Source organism: Oncorhynchus kisutch, unplaced genomic scaffold (assembly GCF_002021735.2).
Source record: "Oncorhynchus kisutch isolate 150728-3 unplaced genomic scaffold, Okis_V2 scaffold3102, whole genome shotgun sequence".
Lineage (NCBI taxonomy): Eukaryota > Metazoa > Chordata > Actinopteri > Salmoniformes > Salmonidae > Oncorhynchus > Oncorhynchus kisutch.
In genome coordinates this window covers 1-19242 of record NW_022265047.1, presented here as the reverse complement: position 1 = coordinate 19242, position 19242 = coordinate 1, and the positions used below count along the sequence as shown (strand labels likewise).

The window sequence follows — 19242 nt, the reverse complement described above, 5'->3', positions numbered from 1 at the left end:
TCTCTCTCCTCTCTCTCTCTCCCTGTCTCTCTCTCTCTCCCTGTCTCTCTCCCCTGTCTCTCTCTCCTCTCTCTCTCCCCTGTCTCTCTCCTCTCTCTCTCCCCTGTCTCTCTCTCCCCTGTCTCTCTCTCCCCTGTCTCTCTCCCCTGTCTCTCTCTCCCCTGTCTCTCTCTCCCCTGTCTCTCTCTCCCTGTCTCTCTCTCCCTGTCTCTCTCGTCTCTCTCTCGTCTCTGTCTCTCTCTCCCCTGTCTCTCTCGTCTCTCTCTCGTCTACTGTCTCTCTCTCCCCTGTCTCTCTCGTCTCTCTCTCGTCTCTGTCTCTCTCCCCTGTAGCAGTAAGCTGCTGTCAGAGCTGCGTCAGGAAGCAGCGGTGTGCCTGGGTCTCCTGTGCACCGCTCTGAGCTATGAAACAGAGCGCATCTTCAAGTGGATGTTTGTCAAGTTCAGCTCCAGCACCCGGGACGAGGTCAGGCTGCTGTACCTGGTGGCAGCGTACCGAGCCCTGGAGGCAGCCGGAGAGAGGAAAGCCTTCTCACCTGTCATGCAGGTAGGAGGAACCAGGGCCCCGTTCATAGTGTCTCACAGTAGGAGGAACCAGGGCCCTGTTCATAGTGTCTCACAGTAGGAGGGAACCAGGGCCCCGTTCATAGTGTCTCACAGTAGGAGGAACCAGGGCCCCCGTTCATAGTGTCTCACAGTAGGAGGAACCAGGGCCCCGTTCATAGTGTCTCACAGTAGTAGGAACCAGGGCCCTGTTCATAGTGTCTCACAGTAGGAGGAACCAGGGCCCCGTTCATAGTGTCTCACAGTAGGAGGAACCAGGGCCCCGTTCATAGTGTCTCACAGTAGGAGGAACCAGGGCCCCGTTCATAGTGTCTCACAGTAGGAGGAACCAGGGCCCCGTTCATAGTGTCTCACAGTAGGAGGAACCAGGGCCCCGTTCATAGTGTCTCACAGTAGGAGGAACCAGGGCCCCGTTCATAGTGTCTCACAGTAGGAGGAACCAGGGCCCTGTTCATAGTGTCTCACAGTAGGAGGAACCAGGGCCCTGTTCATAGTGTCTCACAGTAGGAGGAACCAGGGCCCTGTTCATAGTGTCTCACAGTAGGAGGAACCAGGGCCCTGTTCATAGTGTCTCACAGTAGGAGGAACCAGGGCCCTGTTCATAGTGTCTCACAGTAGGAGGAACCAGGGCCCTGTTCATAGTGTCTCACAGTAGGAGGAACCAGGGCCCTGTTCATAGTGTCTCACAGTAGGAGGAACCAGGGCCCTGTTCATAGTGTCTCACAGTAGGAGGAACCAGGGCCCTGTTCATAGTGTCTCACAGAAGGAGGAACCAGGGCCCTGTTCATAGTGTCTCACAGTAGGAGGAACCAGGGCCCTGTTCATAGTGTCTCACAGTAGGAGGGCTGACTTGGGATCATTTTGACCTTTTTAGATCACAATGAATAAGATGACATTGACGAGGGGGGGGGGGTGCCTGATCCCAGATCAGCACTCGTACCCTGATAAGTTTTTGTTATAAGGCCCAGGGTTGTTGTTAGGGACGGTTACGTTGAGAGAGGGGCAGGGTGGGTAATTGACCGTCTGTGGCGGCCATGTTTTGTGTCAGCTGGTGATGAGTAGCCTGCAGTCCATCCTGGAGAACCTGGACACGCCGGAGCTGCTGTGTCAGAGCGTCCACTGTATCCTGCAGGTGGCCCGCTGCCACCCACACGTCTTCAGCACCAACTTCAGAGTGAGTGGTAACACACACACACACACACACACACCCACACACGTCTTCAGCACCAACTTCAGAGTGAGTGGTAACACACACACACACACCACACACACACACACACACCCCCACACGTCTTCAGCACCAACTTCAGAGTGAGTGGTAACACACACACACCCCCACACGTCTTCAGCACCAACTTCAGAGTGAGTGGTAACACACACACACACCACACACACACACACCCCCCCACACGTCTTCAGCACCAACTTCAGAGTGAGTGGTAACACACACACACCACACACACACACACACCCCCACACGTCTTCAGCACCAACTTCAGAGTGAGTGGTAACACACACACACACACACACACACACGTCTTCAGCACCAACTTCAGAGTGAGTGGCATCACACACACACCCCCACACGTCTTCAGCACCAACTTCAGAGTGAGTGGTAACACACACACACCACACACACACACACACACCCCCACACGTCTTCAGCACCAACTTCAGAGTGAGTGGTAACACACACACACACACACACACACACACACGTCTTCAGCACCAACTTCAGAGTGAGTGGCAACACACACACACACACACCCCCACACGTCTTCAGCACCAACTTGAGAGTGAGTGGCAACACACACACACACACACCCCCACACGTCTTCAGCACCAACTTGAGAGTGAGTGGCAACACACACACACACACACACACACACACACACACACACACACACACGTCTTCAGAACCAACTTCAGAGTGAGTGGCAACACACACACACACACACACATCTTCAGCACCAACTTCCTACTGCCTGGCTCGCTCCCTCTCTCTCTATCTCGTCTCCTACTGCCTTGCTCACTCCCTCTCTCTACTTCTGTCTCCTACTGCCTGGCTCGCTCCCTCTCTCTACCTCATCTCCTCCTACCTGGTTCGCTCCCTCTCTCTCTACCTCGTCTCCTACTGCCTGGCTCGCTCTCTCTTCTCTCTACCTCATCTCCTCCTACCTGGTTCGCTCCCTCTCTCTCTACCTCGTCTCCTACTGCCTGGCTCGCTCTCTCTTCTCTCTACCTCATCTCCTCCTACCTGGTTCGCTCCCTCTCTCTCTACCTCGTCTCCTCCTACCTGGTTCTCTCTCTCTGTCTCTCTACCTCGTCTCCTCCTACCTGGTTCTCTCCCTCTCTCTCTACCTCGTCTCCTCCTGCCTGGTTCTCTCCCTCTCTCTCTACCTCGTCTCCTCCTGCATGGTTCTCTCTCTCTACCTCGTCTCCTCCTGCCTGGTTCTCTCCCTCTCTACCTCGTCTCCTCCTGCCTGGTTCTCTCCCTCTTTCACTACCTCGTCTCCTACTGCCTGGTTCGCTTCCTCTTTCACTACCTCGTCTCCTACTGCCTGGTTCGCTTCCTCTTTCACTACCTCGTCTCCTACTGCCTGGTTCGCTCCCTCTCTCACTACCTCGTCTCCTACTGCCTGGTTCGCTCCCTCTTTCACTACCTCGTCTCCTACTGCCTGGTTCGCTTCCTCTTTCACTACCTCGTCTCCTACTGCCTGGTTCGCTCCCTCTCTCACTACCTCGTCTCCTACTGCCTGGTTCGCTCCCTCTCTCTCTACCTCGTCTCCTACTGCCTGGCTCGCTCCCTCTCTCTCTACCTCGTCTCCTACTGCGTGGCTCGCTCCCTCTTTCACTACCTCGTCTCCTACTGCCTGGCTCGCTCCCTCTTTCACTACCTCGTCTACTACTGCGTGGCTCGCTCCCTCTTTCACTACCTCGTCTCCTACTGCGTGACTCGCTCCCTCTTTCACTACCTCGTCTCCTACAGCGTGGCTCGCTCCCTCTTTCACTACCTCGTCTCCTCCTGCCTGGTTCTCTCCCTCTCTCTACCTCGTCTCCTACTGCGTGGCTCGCTCCCTCTCTCTCTACCTCGTCTCCTACTGCGTGGCTCGCTCCCTCTCTCACTACCTCGTCTCCTACTGCCTGGTTCGCTCCCTCTCTCTCTACCTCGTCTCCTACTGCCTGGCTCGCTCCCTCTCTCTCTACCTCGTCTCCTACTGCGTGGCTCGCTCCCTCTTTCACTACCTCGTCTCCTACTGCCTGGCTCGCTCCCTCTTTCACTACCTCGTCTACTACTGCGTGGCTCGCTCCCTCTTTCACTACCTCGTCTCCTACTGCGTGACTCGCTCCCTCTTTCACTACCTCGTCTCCTACTGCGTGGCTCGCTCCCTCTTTCACTACCTCGTCTCCTCCTGCCTGGTTCTCTCCCTCTCTCTACCTCGTCTCCTACTGCGTGGCTCGCTCCCTCTCTCTCTACCTCGTCTCCTACTGCGTGGTAACACACACACACCCCCACACGTCTTCAGCACCAACTTCAGAGTGAGTGGTAACACACACACACACCACACACACACACACCCCCCCACACGTCTTCAGCACCAACTTCAGAGTGAGTGGTAACACACACACACCACACACACACACACACCCCCACACGTCTTCAGCACCAACTTCAGAGTGAGTGGTAACACACACACACACACACACACACACACACACACACGTCTTCAGCACCAACTTCAGAGTGAGTGGCATCACACACACACCCCCACACGTCTTCAGCACCAACTTCAGAGTGAGTGGTAACACACACACACCCACACACACACACACACACCCCCACACGTCTTCAGCACCAACTTCAGAGTGAGTGGTAACACACACACACACACACACACACACACACGTCTTCAGCACCAACTTCAGAGTGAGTGGCAACACACACACACACACACCCCCACACGTCTTCAGCACCAACTTGAGAGTGAGTGGCAACACACACACACACACACCCCCACACGTCTTCAGCACCAACTTGAGAGTGAGTGGCAACACACACACACACACACACACACACACACACACACACACACACGTCTTCAGAACCAACTTCAGAGTGAGTGGCAACACACACACACACACACACATCTTCAGCACCAACTTCCTACTGCCTGGCTCGCTCCCTCTCTCTCTATCTCGTCTCCTACTGCCTTGCTCACTCCCTCTCTCTACCTCGTCTCCTACTGCCTGGCTCGCTCTCTCTTCTCTCTACCTCATCTCCTCCTACCTGGTTCGCTCCCTCTCTCTCTACCTCGTCTCCTACTGCCTGGCTCGCTCTCTCTTCTCTCTACCTCATCTCCTCCTACCTGGTTCGCTCCCTCTCTCTCTACCTCGTCTCCTACTGCCTGGCTCGCTCTCTCTTCTCTCTACCTCATCTCCTCCTACCTGGTTCGCTCCCTCTCTCTCTACCTCGTCTCCTCCTACCTGGTTCTCTCTCTCTGTCTCTCTACCTCGTCTCCTCCTACCTGGTTCTCTCCCTCTCTCTCTACCTCGTCTCCTCCTGCCTGGTTCTCTCCCTCTCTCTCTACCTCGTCTCCTCCTGCATGGTTCTCTCTCTCTACCTCGTCTCCTCCTGCCTGGTTCTCTCCCTCTCTACCTCGTCTCCTCCTGCCTGGTTCTCTCCCTCTTTCACTACCTCGTCTCCTACTGCCTGGTTCGCTTCCTCTTTCACTACCTCGTCTCCTACTGCCTGGTTCGCTTCCTCTTTCACTACCTCGTCTCCTACTGCCTGGTTCGCTCCCTCTCTCACTACCTCGTCTCCTACTGCCTGGTTCGCTCCCTCTTTCACTACCTCGTCTCCTACTGCCTGGTTCGCTTCCTCTTTCACTACCTCGTCTCCTACTGCCTGGTTCGCTCCCTCTCTCACTACCTCGTCTCCTACTGCCTGGTTCGCTCCCTCTCTCTCTACCTCGTCTCCTACTGCCTGGCTCGCTCCCTCTCTCTCTACCTCGTCTCCTACTGCGTGGCTCGCTCCCTCTTTCACTACCTCGTCTCCTACTGCCTGGCTCGCTCCCTCTTTCACTACCTCGTCTACTACTGCGTGGCTCGCTCCCTCTTTCACTACCTCGTCTCCTACTGCGTGACTCGCTCCCTCTTTCACTACCTCGTCTCCTACAGCGTGGCTCGCTCCCTCTTTCACTACCTCGTCTCCTCCTGCCTGGTTCTCTCCCTCTCTCTACCTCGTCTCCTACTGCGTGGCTCGCTCCCTCTCTCTCTACCTCGTCTCCTACTGCGTGGCTCGCTCCCTCTCTCACTACCTCGTCTCCTACTGCCTGGTTCGCTCCCTCTCTCTCTACCTCGTCTCCTACTGCCTGGCTCGCTCCCTCTCTCTCTACCTCGTCTCCTACTGCGTGGCTCGCTCCCTCTTTCACTACCTCGTCTCCTACTGCCTGGCTCGCTCCCTCTTTCACTACCTCGTCTACTACTGCGTGGCTCGCTCCCTCTTTCACTACCTCGTCTCCTACTGCGTGACTCGCTCCCTCTTTCACTACCTCGTCTCCTACTGCGTGGCTCGCTCCCTCTTTCACTACCTCGTCTCCTCCTGCCTGGTTCTCTCCCTCTCTCTACCTCGTCTCCTACTGCGTGGCTCGCTCCCTCTCTCTCTACCTCGTCTCCTACTGCGTGGCTCGCTCCCTCTCTCTCTACCTCGTCTCCTACTGCGTGGCTCGCTCCCTCTTTCACTACCTCGTCTCCTACTGCGTGGCTCGCTCCCTCTTTCACTACCTCGTCTCCTACTGCCTGACTCGCTTCCTCTTTCACTACCTCGTCTCCTACTGCCTGGCTCGCTCCCTCTTTCACTACCTCGTCTCCTACTGCCTGGTTCTCTCCCTCTCTCTCTACCTCGTCTCCTCCTGCCTGGTTCTCTCCCTCTCTCTCTACCTCGTCTCCTCCTGCCTGGTTCTCTCCCTCTCTCTCTACCTCGTCTCCTCCTGCCTGGTTCTCTCTCTCTACCTCGTCTCCTCCTGCCTGGTTCTCTCCCTCTCTCTCTACCTCGTCTCCTCCTGCCTGGTTCTCTCCCTCTCTCACTACCTCGTCTCCTCCTGCCTGGTTCTCTCCCTCTCTGTCTCTACCAGCAGGTCTTCTTAATGTCCCCCAGAGTGTCTACAGTGAAGTATGTGTGTTGTGTTGACCTTGCCTGTTGTGTGTGACAGGATACGGTGGATATCTTGGTGGGCTGGCACATTGACCACACACAGAAACAGTCTCTGACTCAGCAGGTCTCAGGTGAGTAGACACACACGTTTTCCATCTTCCTCTTAGAATAGAATATAATCCGAATTCAGTGGGGTTGGACAGATTTCTGCAAGTCTGTAGTTGACATCACCAGGCTTGTCATGGGGGATCCAATCAGGTTTGAGTTAAACTCCATATAGTTGAAATGGATTAAAACCAAATGGGAACTGATTATGGACCGATATTCATAGTTTATTGTCAGTCAAGGACCATCAAATTCAAGACTATCAATAGTGGAGTCACTTCCTGGAAATGGACTGCAAGGACATAATAAGTAGAGTGCAGCCATCCGGACCTCTGAACACCGAATACGGACCCTGGGGCTAAATGAGTTGGACCCTGGGGCTAAATGAGTTGGACCCTGGGGCTAAATGAGTTGGACCCTGGGGCTAAATGAGTTGGGCCCTGGGGCTAAATGAGTTGGGCCCTGGGGCTAAATGAGTTGGGCCCTGGGGCTAAATGAGTTGGGCCCTGGGGCTAAATGAGTTGGGCCCTGGGGCTAAATGAGTTGGGCCCTGGGGCTAAATGAGTTGGACACCTCTGGTTTTACACAAGTCAACTGTGTGTGAACTGTGTGTGTGTGTGAACTGTGTGTGTGTGTGAACTGTGTGTGTGTATGAACTGTGTGTGTGTGCAGGCTGGCTGCAGAGCCTGGAACAGTTCTGGGTAGCAGACCTGACCTTCTCCACCACGCTGTTGGGACAGTTTCTAGAGGACATGGAGGCCTACGCAGAGGTCAGTAACACCACCACACACACACAGACAGTTCTGGGTAGCAGACCACCGGTGGACTCCAATGAAGTTGTAGTGACATCAAGGATGATCAATGGAAATGTATGTAATCCATTAAGATTTCAGGGTTTAACACAACAACATGCGGAATAAGTCTAGGGGTTTAACAACATGTGGAATAAGTCTAGGGGTTTAACACCACAACATGCGGAATTAGTCTAGGGGTTTAACACAACAACATGCGGAATAAGCCTAGGGGTTTAACACAACAACATGTAGAATAAGTCTAGGGGTTTAACACAACAACATGCGGAATAAGTCTAGGGGTTTAACACAACAACATGCGGAATAAGTCTAGGGGTTTAACACAACAACATGCGGAATAAGTCTAGGGGTTTAACACCACAACATGTGGAATAAGCCTAGGGGTTTAACACCACAACATGTGGAATAAGCCTAGGGGTTTAACACAACAACATGCGAAATAAGTCTAGGGGTTTAACACAACAACATGTGGAATAAGTCTAGGGGTTTAACACAACAACATACGGAATAAGTCTAGGGGTTTAACACAACAACATGTAGAATAAGCCTAGGGGTTTAACACAACAACAACATGTAGAATAAGTCTAGGGGTTTAACACAACAACAACATGTAGAATAAGTCTAGGGGTTTAACACCACAACATGTAGAATAAGTCTAGGGGTTTAACAACATGTAGAATAAGTCTAGGGGTTTAACACCACAACAACACATAGAATAAGTCTAGGGGTTTAACACAACAACATGTAGAATAAGCCTAGGGGTTTAACACAACAACATGTAGAATAAGCCTAGGGGTTTAACACAACAACATGTAGAATAAGCCTAGGGGTTAACACAACAACATGTAGAATAAGTCTAGGGATTTAACACAACAACATGTAGAATAAGTCTAGGGGTTTAACACAACAACAACATGTAGAATAAGTCTAGGGGTTTAACACAACAACAACATGTAGAATAAGTCTAGGGGTTTAACAACATGTAGAATAAGTCTAGGGGTTTAACACCACAACAACACATAGAATAAGTCTAGGGGTTTAACACAACAACATGTAGAATAAGTCTAGGGGTTTAACACAACAACAACATGTAGAATACGTCTAGGGGTTTAACACAACAACAACATGTAGAATAAGTCTAGGGGTTTAACAACATGTAGAATAAGTCTAGGGGTTTAACACAACAACATGTAGAATAAGTCTAGGGGTTTAACACAACAACATGTAGAATAAGTCTAGGGGTTTAACACAACAACATGTAGAATAAGTCTAGGGGTTTAACACAACAACATGTAGAATAAGTCTAGGGGTTTAACACCACAACATGTAGAATACGTCTAGGGGTTTAACAACATGTAGAATAAGCCTAGGGGTTTAACAACACAACATGTAGAATAAGTCTAGGGGTTTAACAACATGTAGAATACGTCTAGGGGTTTAACAACATGTAGAATAAGTCTAGGAGTTTAACAACATGTAGAATAAGTCTAGGAGTTTAACAACACAACATGTAGAATACGCCTAGGGGTTTAACACAACATGTAGAATAAGTCTAGGGGTTTTAACACCACAACATGTAGAATAAGCCTAGGGGTTTAACACAACATGTAGAATAAGTCTAGGGGTTTAACACAACATGTAGAATAAGTCTAGGGGTTTAACACCACAACAACATGTAGAATAAGTCTAGGGGTTTAACACCACAACAACATGTAGAATAAGTCTAGGGGTTTAACACAACATGTAGAATAATCTAGGGGTTTAACACAACATGTAGAATAATCTAGGGGTTTAACACAACAACATGTAGAATAATCTAGGGGTTTAACACAACAACATGTAGAATAAGTCTAGGGGTTTAACACAACATGTAGAATAAGTCTAGGGGTTTAACACAACAACATGTAGAATAAGCCTAGGGGTTTAACACAACAACATGTAGAATAAGCCTAGGGGTTTAACACAACATGTAGAATAAGCCTAGGGGTTTAACACAACATGTAGAATAAGCCTAGGGGTTTAACACAACATGTAGAATAAGCCTAGGGGTTTAACACAACATGTAGAATAAGTCTAGGGGTTTAACACAACATGTAGAATAAGTCTAGGGGTTTAACACAACATGTAGAATAAGTCTAGGGGTTTAACACAACATGTAGAATACGTCTAGGGGTTTAACACAACATGTAGAATACGTCTAGGGGGTTTAACACAACATGTAGAATAAGTCTAGGGGTTTAACACAACATGTAGAATAAGTCTAGGGGTTTAACACAACATGTAGAATAAGTCTAGGGGTTTAACACAACATGTAGAATAAGTCTAGGGGTTTAACACAACATGTAGAATAAGTCTAGGGGTTTAACACAACATGTAGAATAAGTCTAGGGGTTTAACACCACAACAACATGTAGAATAAGTCTAGGGGTTTAACACCACAACAACATGTAGAATAAGTCTAGGGGTTTAACACCACAACAACATGTAGAATAAGTCTAGGGGTTTAACACCACAACAACATGTAGAATAAGTCTAGGGGTTTAACACCACAACAACATGTAGAATAAGTCTAGGGGTTTAACACAACATGTAGAATAGGTCTAGGGGTCTGAATACTTTTTGAAGACTGTTGCAGTGGAACATGTTGGTGTCGCTGACATCCTGTTGTATTAACATTACATTTGAAATGTCATGAACAAATCTATGGACTTCCTGTCCCACGTTGTCTCCAGGACCTGGGTCATGTGGGTTCTGGCGAGGCGGTAGACGAGGACATCCCTCCTCCCACGGTGTCTCTGCCCAAACTGGCCGCCCTGCTGAGGGTGTTCAGCACCGTGGTGCGCTGCATCGGACAGCGCTTCAACCCCATTAGAGGACCGCCCATCACACAGGCATACGTCTCTGATGTAAGGAGAGAGACACACACACACACACACACCCATCACAGGCATATGTCTCTGTAAGGCGAGATAGGTAGAAAGACACGCACAGACTCTCGTAATTAACCAGGCATATGTCACATATCATTTGTTCCCAAAACAACCTTACATCCTCCCTCTCCTTCCTCACTCTCTCCTTCCGCACTCTCTCCTTCCTCACTCTCTCCTTCCTCCCTCTACTCCCTCTCTCCTTACCTCCTCCCTCTCCTTCCTCCCTCTACTCCCTCTCTCCTTCCTCCCTTTCTCCAGGTTTTGAACCGGGTGTTGGCGTGCGTGTCGACGGCCAAGCAGGTGTTGTTCTCTGAGCCGGTGTTGACGGCGGGGAACGAGTGTGTGTGTGTCCTGCTGGTGAGCTTGGAGCCGTCCGCACAGCTGACCGACGTCGTCATCACCTACGGTCTGGACCAGCTGGATGCCTGCCGGGCCTGTGGCCCAGAGTACAGCCTGGCCGTCCTCAGCCTCATCACGTTGGTAAGAACTGGTTCTAATACTGGTTTTTATACGGCCGGGGACTGTTTTTATACGGCCGGGGACTGGTTTTATACGGCCGGGACTGGTTTTATACGGCCGGGGACTGGTTTTATACGGCCGGGGACTGGTTTTATACGGCCGGGGACTGGTTTTATACGGCCGGGGACTGGTTTTATACGGCCGGGGACTGGTTTATACGGCCGGGGACTGGTTTTATACGGCCGGGGACTGGTTTTATACGGCCGGGGACTGGTTTTATACGGCCGGGGACTGGTTTATACGGCCGGGGACTGGTTTTATACGGCCGGGGACTGGTTTTATACGGCCGGGGACTGGTTTTATACGGCCGGGGACTGGTTTTATACGGCCGGGGACTGGTTTTATACGGCCGGGGACTGGTTTTATACGGCCGGGGACTGGTTTTATACGGCCGGGGACTGGTTTTTATACGGCCGGGGACTGGTTTTATACGGCCGGGGACTGGTTTTATACGGCCGGGGACTGGTTTTATACGGCCGGGGACTGGTTTTATACGGCCGGGGACTGGTTTTATGCGGCCGGGGACTGGTTTTTTGCGGCCGGGGACTGGTTTTATGCGGCCGGGGACTGGTTTTATTCGGCCGGGGGACAGTTTTTTTATACAGGTGAGAACTGGTTTAAACCGGTTACGAAGAATGTTTCCTCAAACAGCAAATTTCAGGTCTTGTGAGCGGAAACTTGAATGTTGCGTCCAATATAGGCCTACATTCTGAAACATGTTGACAATTCTATGCATGTCTGCCCGAATGCAGAGAACTTGGTTGGTCGTTCAACGTGTTGCCTCTCCTCCTAATAATAACCCCATATTGATTATCTGCTCCTAATGGTCTCTTCTCTCTCTGTGTGTTGTAGATTGTGGACCAGATCAACACTAAGCTCCCAGCGTGGTTTGTGGAGAAGCTGCTGGCTCCGACGTCACAGCTCCTGGAGCTACGCTTCAACAGGGACAGAGAGGTGGGTTTGTTTGTCAGGGATGTGACAAATGGAAACACGTTCTTAACTTTTTAAATGTCGTTTTCAGTTAAAACGATAAGAAAAATGTGTAGTATTGGGACCTATGGGGCCAATGAAGTTCCATCGACCACCACCATAGGCTGAATCTCAAACCCAACACTTGGGCCCCTAAGCCCTTTATCGAGTGGCCACTTGCTGTTGTGTTCGATGGTGATCATTTGAGTCTGCAAGAGTTTTGCCCCAAAGGAGCATTGAGACGATGCACACTAATGTCACAGAGATGTAATGTTAGCTAGCTAAGGATGTTGAGCTCTGATAAACACAGAGATGTAATGTTAGCTAGCTAAGGATGTTGGGCTCTGATAAACACAGAGATGTAATGTTAGCTAGCTAAGGATGTTGGGCTCTGATAAACACAGAGATGTAATGTTAGCTAGCTAAGGATGTTGGGCTCTCTCTCTCTCCAGGTGATGTCAGCAGCCCTGGGTGTTTCTGTCTGTGTGTCTTCAGTGACCTCCTCTGCTCTCTATCTCTCTCCAGGTGATGTCAGCAGCCCTGGGTGTTTCTGTCTGTATCTCTTCACTGACCCCCTCTGCTCTCTCCCCCCCCCCCCCCCTCCCAGGTGATGTCAGCAGCCCTGGGTGTGTACCAGTCTGTTTTGAGCCTGAAGAACATCCCCATTCTGGAAGCAGCATATAAACTGGTTCTGGGAGAGATGGCCTGTGCCCTGTCCAGCCTTCTGGCACCCTTGGGCCTCTCTCCGACCCCTGGTACCCCCTCCCCGACCCCTCCACCCTTTCCCGGCATCCAGCACCCTGTCTTTGCCCCCCTCACCCTCACCCCAGAGAGGGCAGAGTTCACCCTCATCTTCAACCTGTCAGCCCTCACCACCATCGGCAACACCAAGAACTCACTCATAGGGGTATGTTGGATTACCCCACACACACACACACACACACATTTCTGGCCCAAATACCGAGCACTCACTCATAGGGGTATGTCACATATCACACACACTGCACTACCATCAGCAACACCAAGTAACATGACTGAACTATAACTTAAAATGTACCTCTGGCTTGTCTCTCCTCCCTCTGCCCCTCTCCCTCTGCCCTCCCCCTCTGCCCCCCTCCCTCTCCCTCTGCCCCCCTCTGCCCCCGCCCCCCCTCTCCCTCTGCCCCCCCCCTCTCTCTCCCTCCCTCTGCCTCTTTCTGCCTCTCCCATCCCTCTGCCCCCCCCCCCCCCCCCCTCTCCCTCTGCCCCTCCCCTCTCCTTCCCCCCTCTCCCTCTGCCTCTCCCATCCCTCTACCCCCCCTCTCCCTCTCTGTAGATGTGGGCTCTGTCTCCGACGGTGTTTGCGTTGTTGAGTCAGAACCTGATGTTGGTCCATTCTGACCTGGCCGTCTACCACCCTGCTGTACAATATGCTGTGTTGTATACCCTGTACTCACACTGTACCAGGTAACACACACTACCACCCTGTACTCACACTGTACCAGGTAACACACACTACCACCCTGTACTCACACTGTACCAGGTAACACACACTACCACCCTGTACTCACACTGTACCAGGTAACACACACTACCACCCTGTACTCACACTGTACCAGGTAACACACACTACCACCCTGTACTCACACTGTACCAGGTAACACACACTGTACCAGGTAAAACACACTACCACCCTGCTGTTATATACCCTGTACTCACACTGTACCAGGTAACACACACTACCACCCTGTACTCACACTGTACCAGGTAACACACACTACCACCCTGTACTCACACTGTACCAGGTAACACACACTACCACCCTGTACTCACACTGTACCAGGTAACACACACTACCACCCTGTACTCACACTGTACCAGGTAACACACACTACCACCCTGTACTCACACTGTACCAGGTAACACACACTACCACCCTGTACTCACACTGTACCAGGTAACACACACTACCACCCTGTACTCACACTGTACCAGGTAACACACACTACCACCCTGTACTCGCACTGTACCACAAAACTTCAATCTTTTTTTAAACAGTTCACCACATTCTGTTGTCTTCTCTTTCAATCCTCTCTCTTCTCTGTCTGTGTGTTTTTCAGACATGATCACTTCATCTCGTCCAGCCTGTCCTCCTCCTCCCCTTCTCTGTTTGACGGGGCGGTCATCAGCACGGTAACCACGGCAACCAGGAAACACTTCAGCACCTTGCTGTCCCTGCTGGGAGCCCTGCTGAGGAAGGAGCAGCTCTACACTGAGGCCAGGTACACACGCTATACATGTCACACACACACACACAGGTGTAGTTGAACGATAACTGTGGTTGGAATTAATTGTCATCAAAAGGATACTTTTTTTTTTTACATTTCTTCAAAACAATCCACCTTGTATTATTTAATTAGTGCAGTAATGGAGCTTGTCAGCGACCCTGGATGTTTCGAGACGCAGCATTTTATAGCAAAGTTAATCCTCCGGGATGTTCATGACAAACAACAGATGTATGGAATGGGTTAGGATTCATTTATAAAATATACTAATAATTCACAGCAGGCATTATCTGCTGTGAAGACTGTCCTCATTGTGTAGAAACCAGGGTCTGGCCCCTCAACTCTATACTGGAGCCATGTCCCCCTGGGGGACCCCAACTCCGTTCTGGAGCCATGTCCCCCTGGGGGACCCCAACTCCGTTCTGGAGCCATGTCCCCCTGGGTCCCCAACTCCGTTCTGGAGCCATGTCCCCCTGGGGGACCCCAACTCCGTACTGGAGCCATGTCCCCCTGGGGGACCCCAACTCTGTACTGGAGCCATGTCCACCCCAGTACAGAAACATTACCTCGGGCTCTGGAATGTGGTATCACCCAAAGACATGGTCAATCTCCTGTCAGTGTTATAATCTCCCAGAGGCCCATCCTCCGCAGAACACACACAGATGAATGTGTTCTCAGAACCCTCTGTTCTGTTGCATAAAACAACCATTTGATGCTATGACCATATTAGAACACAATCTTGTCATTTCTCCACCATATAACCTAACCTATTGTGTGTGTGTGTGTGTCTGCTCCAAACAGGAAGCTGTTGTTGACGTGGTCTCTGGAGATGTGCCTGATGATGAAGAGGTCTGATACCTACACCCCTCTCTTCTCCCTGCCCTCCTTCCACAAGTTCTGCAAGGGTCTGCTCCACAATGGTAAATAATGTTTATCTATAGAGAGGGTCTGTTCCACAACGATAAATACTGTTTATCTATAGAGAGGGTCTGTTCCACAACGATAAATACTGTTTATCTATAGAGAGGGTCTGTTCCACAACGATAAATACTGTTTAACTATAGAGGGTAATATTTACAATTCTTTACTTAGGGGTTGTAAAAATCAACTTAAATTCCCAGGTGTTCCAGAAATTCTAGTTGAAAAATTTCTCCTGATTCTGGGGAATCTTCCAAACAGGATTTTCAGAAACACTTCAGGACTCAGGTTGTGTGTGTGTGTTGACTCTGCTCTCTGTCGGTCTGCAGCCCTGAATCAGGTTGTGTGTGTGTTGACTCTGCTCTCTGTCGGTCTGCAGCCCTGAATCAGGTTGTGTGTGTTGACTCTGCTCTCTGTCGGTCTGCAGCCCTGAATCAGGTTGTGTGTGTGTGTTGACTCTGCTCTCTGTCGGTCTGCAGCCCTGAATCAGGTTGTGTGTGTGTGTTGACTCTGCTCTCTGTCGGTCTGCAGCCCTGAATCAGGTTGTGTGTGTTGTCTCTGCTCTCTGTCGGTCTGCAGCCCTGAATCAGGTTGTGTGTGTTGACTCTGCTCTCTGTCTGTCTGCAGCCCTGAATCAGGTTGTGTGTGTTGTCTCTGCTCTCTGTCGGTCTGCAGCCCTGAATCAGGTTGTGTGTGTTGACTCTGCTCTCTGTCGGTCTGCAGCCCTGAATCAGGTTGTGTGTGTGTTGACTCTGCTCTCTGTCGGTCTGCAGCCCTGAATCAGGTTGTGTGTGTTGACTCTGCTCTCTGTCGGTCTGCAGCCCTGAATCAGGTTGTGTGTGTTGACTCTGCTCTCTGTCGGTCTGCAGCCCTGAATCAGGTTGTGTGTGTTGACTCTGCTCTCTGTCGGTCTGCAGCCCTGAATCAGGTTGTGTGTGTGTTGACTCTGCTCTCTGTCGGTCTGCAGCCCTGAATCAGGTTGTGTGTGTGTTGACTCTGCTCTCTGTCGGTCTGCAGCCCTGAATCAGGTTGTGCGTGTGTTGACTCTGCTCTCTGTCGGTCTGCAGCCCTGAATCAGGTTGTGTGTGTTGACTCTGCTCTCTGTCGGTCTGCAGCCCTGAATCAGGTTGTGTGTGTGTTGACTCTGCTCTCTGTCGGTCTGCAGCCCTGAATGAGGACCCAGTCATCTGCCTGCAGACCTGCAACAGCCTTCAGGTCATCTCCTCCTCACTCAACACAGAGCTGCTGCAGAGGTAACACACACACACACACACACACACACACACACACACAAAACAACCCCTTCTACAGACACACACACACACACACACACAAAACAACCCCTTCTACACACACACACACAGACACACACAGACACACACAAAACAACCCCTTACACACACACACACACACACACACACATACACACACACACACACAAAACAACCCCTTACACACACACACACCTAAAACAACCCCTTATATACACACACACACACACACCTAAAACAACCCCTTACACACACACACACACACCTAAAACAACCCCTTACACACACACACACACACACACACACACACACACACACACACCTAAAACAACCCCTTATATACACACACACACCTAAAACAACCCCTTATACACACACACACACACACCTAAAACAACCCCTTATACACACACACACACACCTAAAACAACCCCTTATATACACACACACACCTAAAACAACCCCTTATATACACACACACACCTAAAACAACCCCTTATATACACACACACACCTAAAACACCCCTTATACACACACACACACACCTAAAACAACCCCTTATACACACACACACACACCTAAAACAACCCCTTATACACACACACACACACACCTAAAACAACCCCTTATACACACACACACCACCTAAAACAACCCTTATACACACACACCTAAAACACCCCTTACACACACACCTAAAACAACCCCTTATAACACACACACACCTAAAACAACCCCTTATACACACACACCACACACCTAAACAACCCTTATACACACACACACACACCTAAAACAACCCCTTATACACACACACACACCTAAAACAACCCCTTATACACACACACACACCTAAAACAACCCCTTATACACACACACACACCTAAAACAAACCCTTATACACACACACACACCTAAAACAACCCCTTATACACACACACACACCTAAAACAACCCCTTATACACACACACACACACCTAAAACAACCCCTTATACACACACACACACACCTAAAACAAGCCCTTATACACACACACACACACCTAAAACAAGCCCTTATACATACACCACACACCTAAAACAAGCCCTTATACACACACACACACCTAAAACAAGCCCTTATACACACACACACACCTAAAACAACCCCTTATACACACACACACACCTAAAACAACCCCTTATACACACACACACACCTAAAACCCCCTTATACACACACACACACACCTAAACAACCCCTTATACACACACACACACACCTAAAACAACCCCTTATACACACACACACACCTAAAACAACCCCTTATACACACACACACACCTAAAACAACCCCTTATACACACACACACACCTAAAACAACCCCTTATATACACACACACACCTAAAACAACCCCTTATATACACATACACACACACACACACACCTAAAACAACCCCTTATATACACACACACACCTAAAACAACCCTTATATACACACACACACACACACCTAAAACAACCCCTTATACACACACACACACACACCTAAAACAACCCCTTATACACACACACACCTAAAACAACCCCTTATACACACACACACACACACACCTAAAACAACCCTTTAACACACACACACACACACACCTAAAACAACCCCTTATACACACACCACACACACACACCTAAAACAACCCCTTATACACCACACACACCCTAAACAACCCCTTATACACACACACACCTAAAACAGCCCCTATACACACACACACCTAAAACAACCCCTTATACACACACACACACCTAAAACAACCCCTTATACACACACACACACCTAAACAACCCCTTATACACACACACCACACACACCTAAAACAACCCCTTATACCACACACACACACACCTAAAAACACCCCTTATACACACACACACACACCTAAAACAACCCCTTATACACACACACACACACCTAAAACAACCCCTTATACACACACACACACACCTAAAACAACCCCTTATACACACACACACACACCTAAAACAACCCTTATACACACACACACACCCTAAAACAACCCCTTATACACACACACACACCCTAAAACAACCCCTTATACACACACACACACCCTAAAACAACCCCTTATACACACACACACCACCTAAACAACCCCTTATACACACCACACACAACTAAAACAACCCCTTATACACACACACACACACCTAAAACAACCCCTTATATACACACACACACCTAAAACAACCCCTTATATACACACACACACACCTAAAACAACCCCTTATACACACACACACACCTAAAACAACCCCTTATACACACACACACACACCTAAAACAACCCCTTATACACACACACACCTAAAACAACCCCTTATACACACACACACACACACACCTAAAACAACCCCTTATACACACACACACACCAAACAACCCCTTATACCACACACACCACACACCACCTAAAACAACCCCTTATACACACACCACACACACCTAAAACAACCCCTTATACACACACACACACACACCTAAAACAACCCCTTATACACACACACACACCTAAAACAACCCCTTATACACACACACACACACACCTAAAACAACCCCTTATACACACACACACACCTAAAACAACCCCTTATACACACACACACACCTAAAACAACCCCTATACACACACACACACCTAAAACAACCCTTATACACACACACACACCTAAA

At 49.8% G+C, this 19242-nt stretch overlaps 1 protein-coding gene across 1 annotated transcript; it reads left to right on the top strand.

Annotated features, from left to right (window-relative positions):
- Positions 1 to 271: 271 nt before the first annotated feature.
- On the top strand, positions 272 to 16487 carry LOC116371335 (serine/threonine-protein kinase SMG1-like; the record flags this gene model as incomplete). Its single annotated transcript, XM_031820203.1, has 12 exons — positions 272 to 546; positions 1612 to 1737; positions 6776 to 6848; positions 7495 to 7592; positions 10367 to 10540; positions 10823 to 11044; positions 11936 to 12037; positions 12660 to 12959; positions 13368 to 13498; positions 14152 to 14313; positions 15118 to 15236; positions 16400 to 16487. Coding segments are annotated over 12 exons (1870 nt in total), but the record flags the coding sequence as incomplete, so codon positions are not given.
- Between the last annotated feature and the right edge of the window lie 2755 nt (positions 16488 to 19242).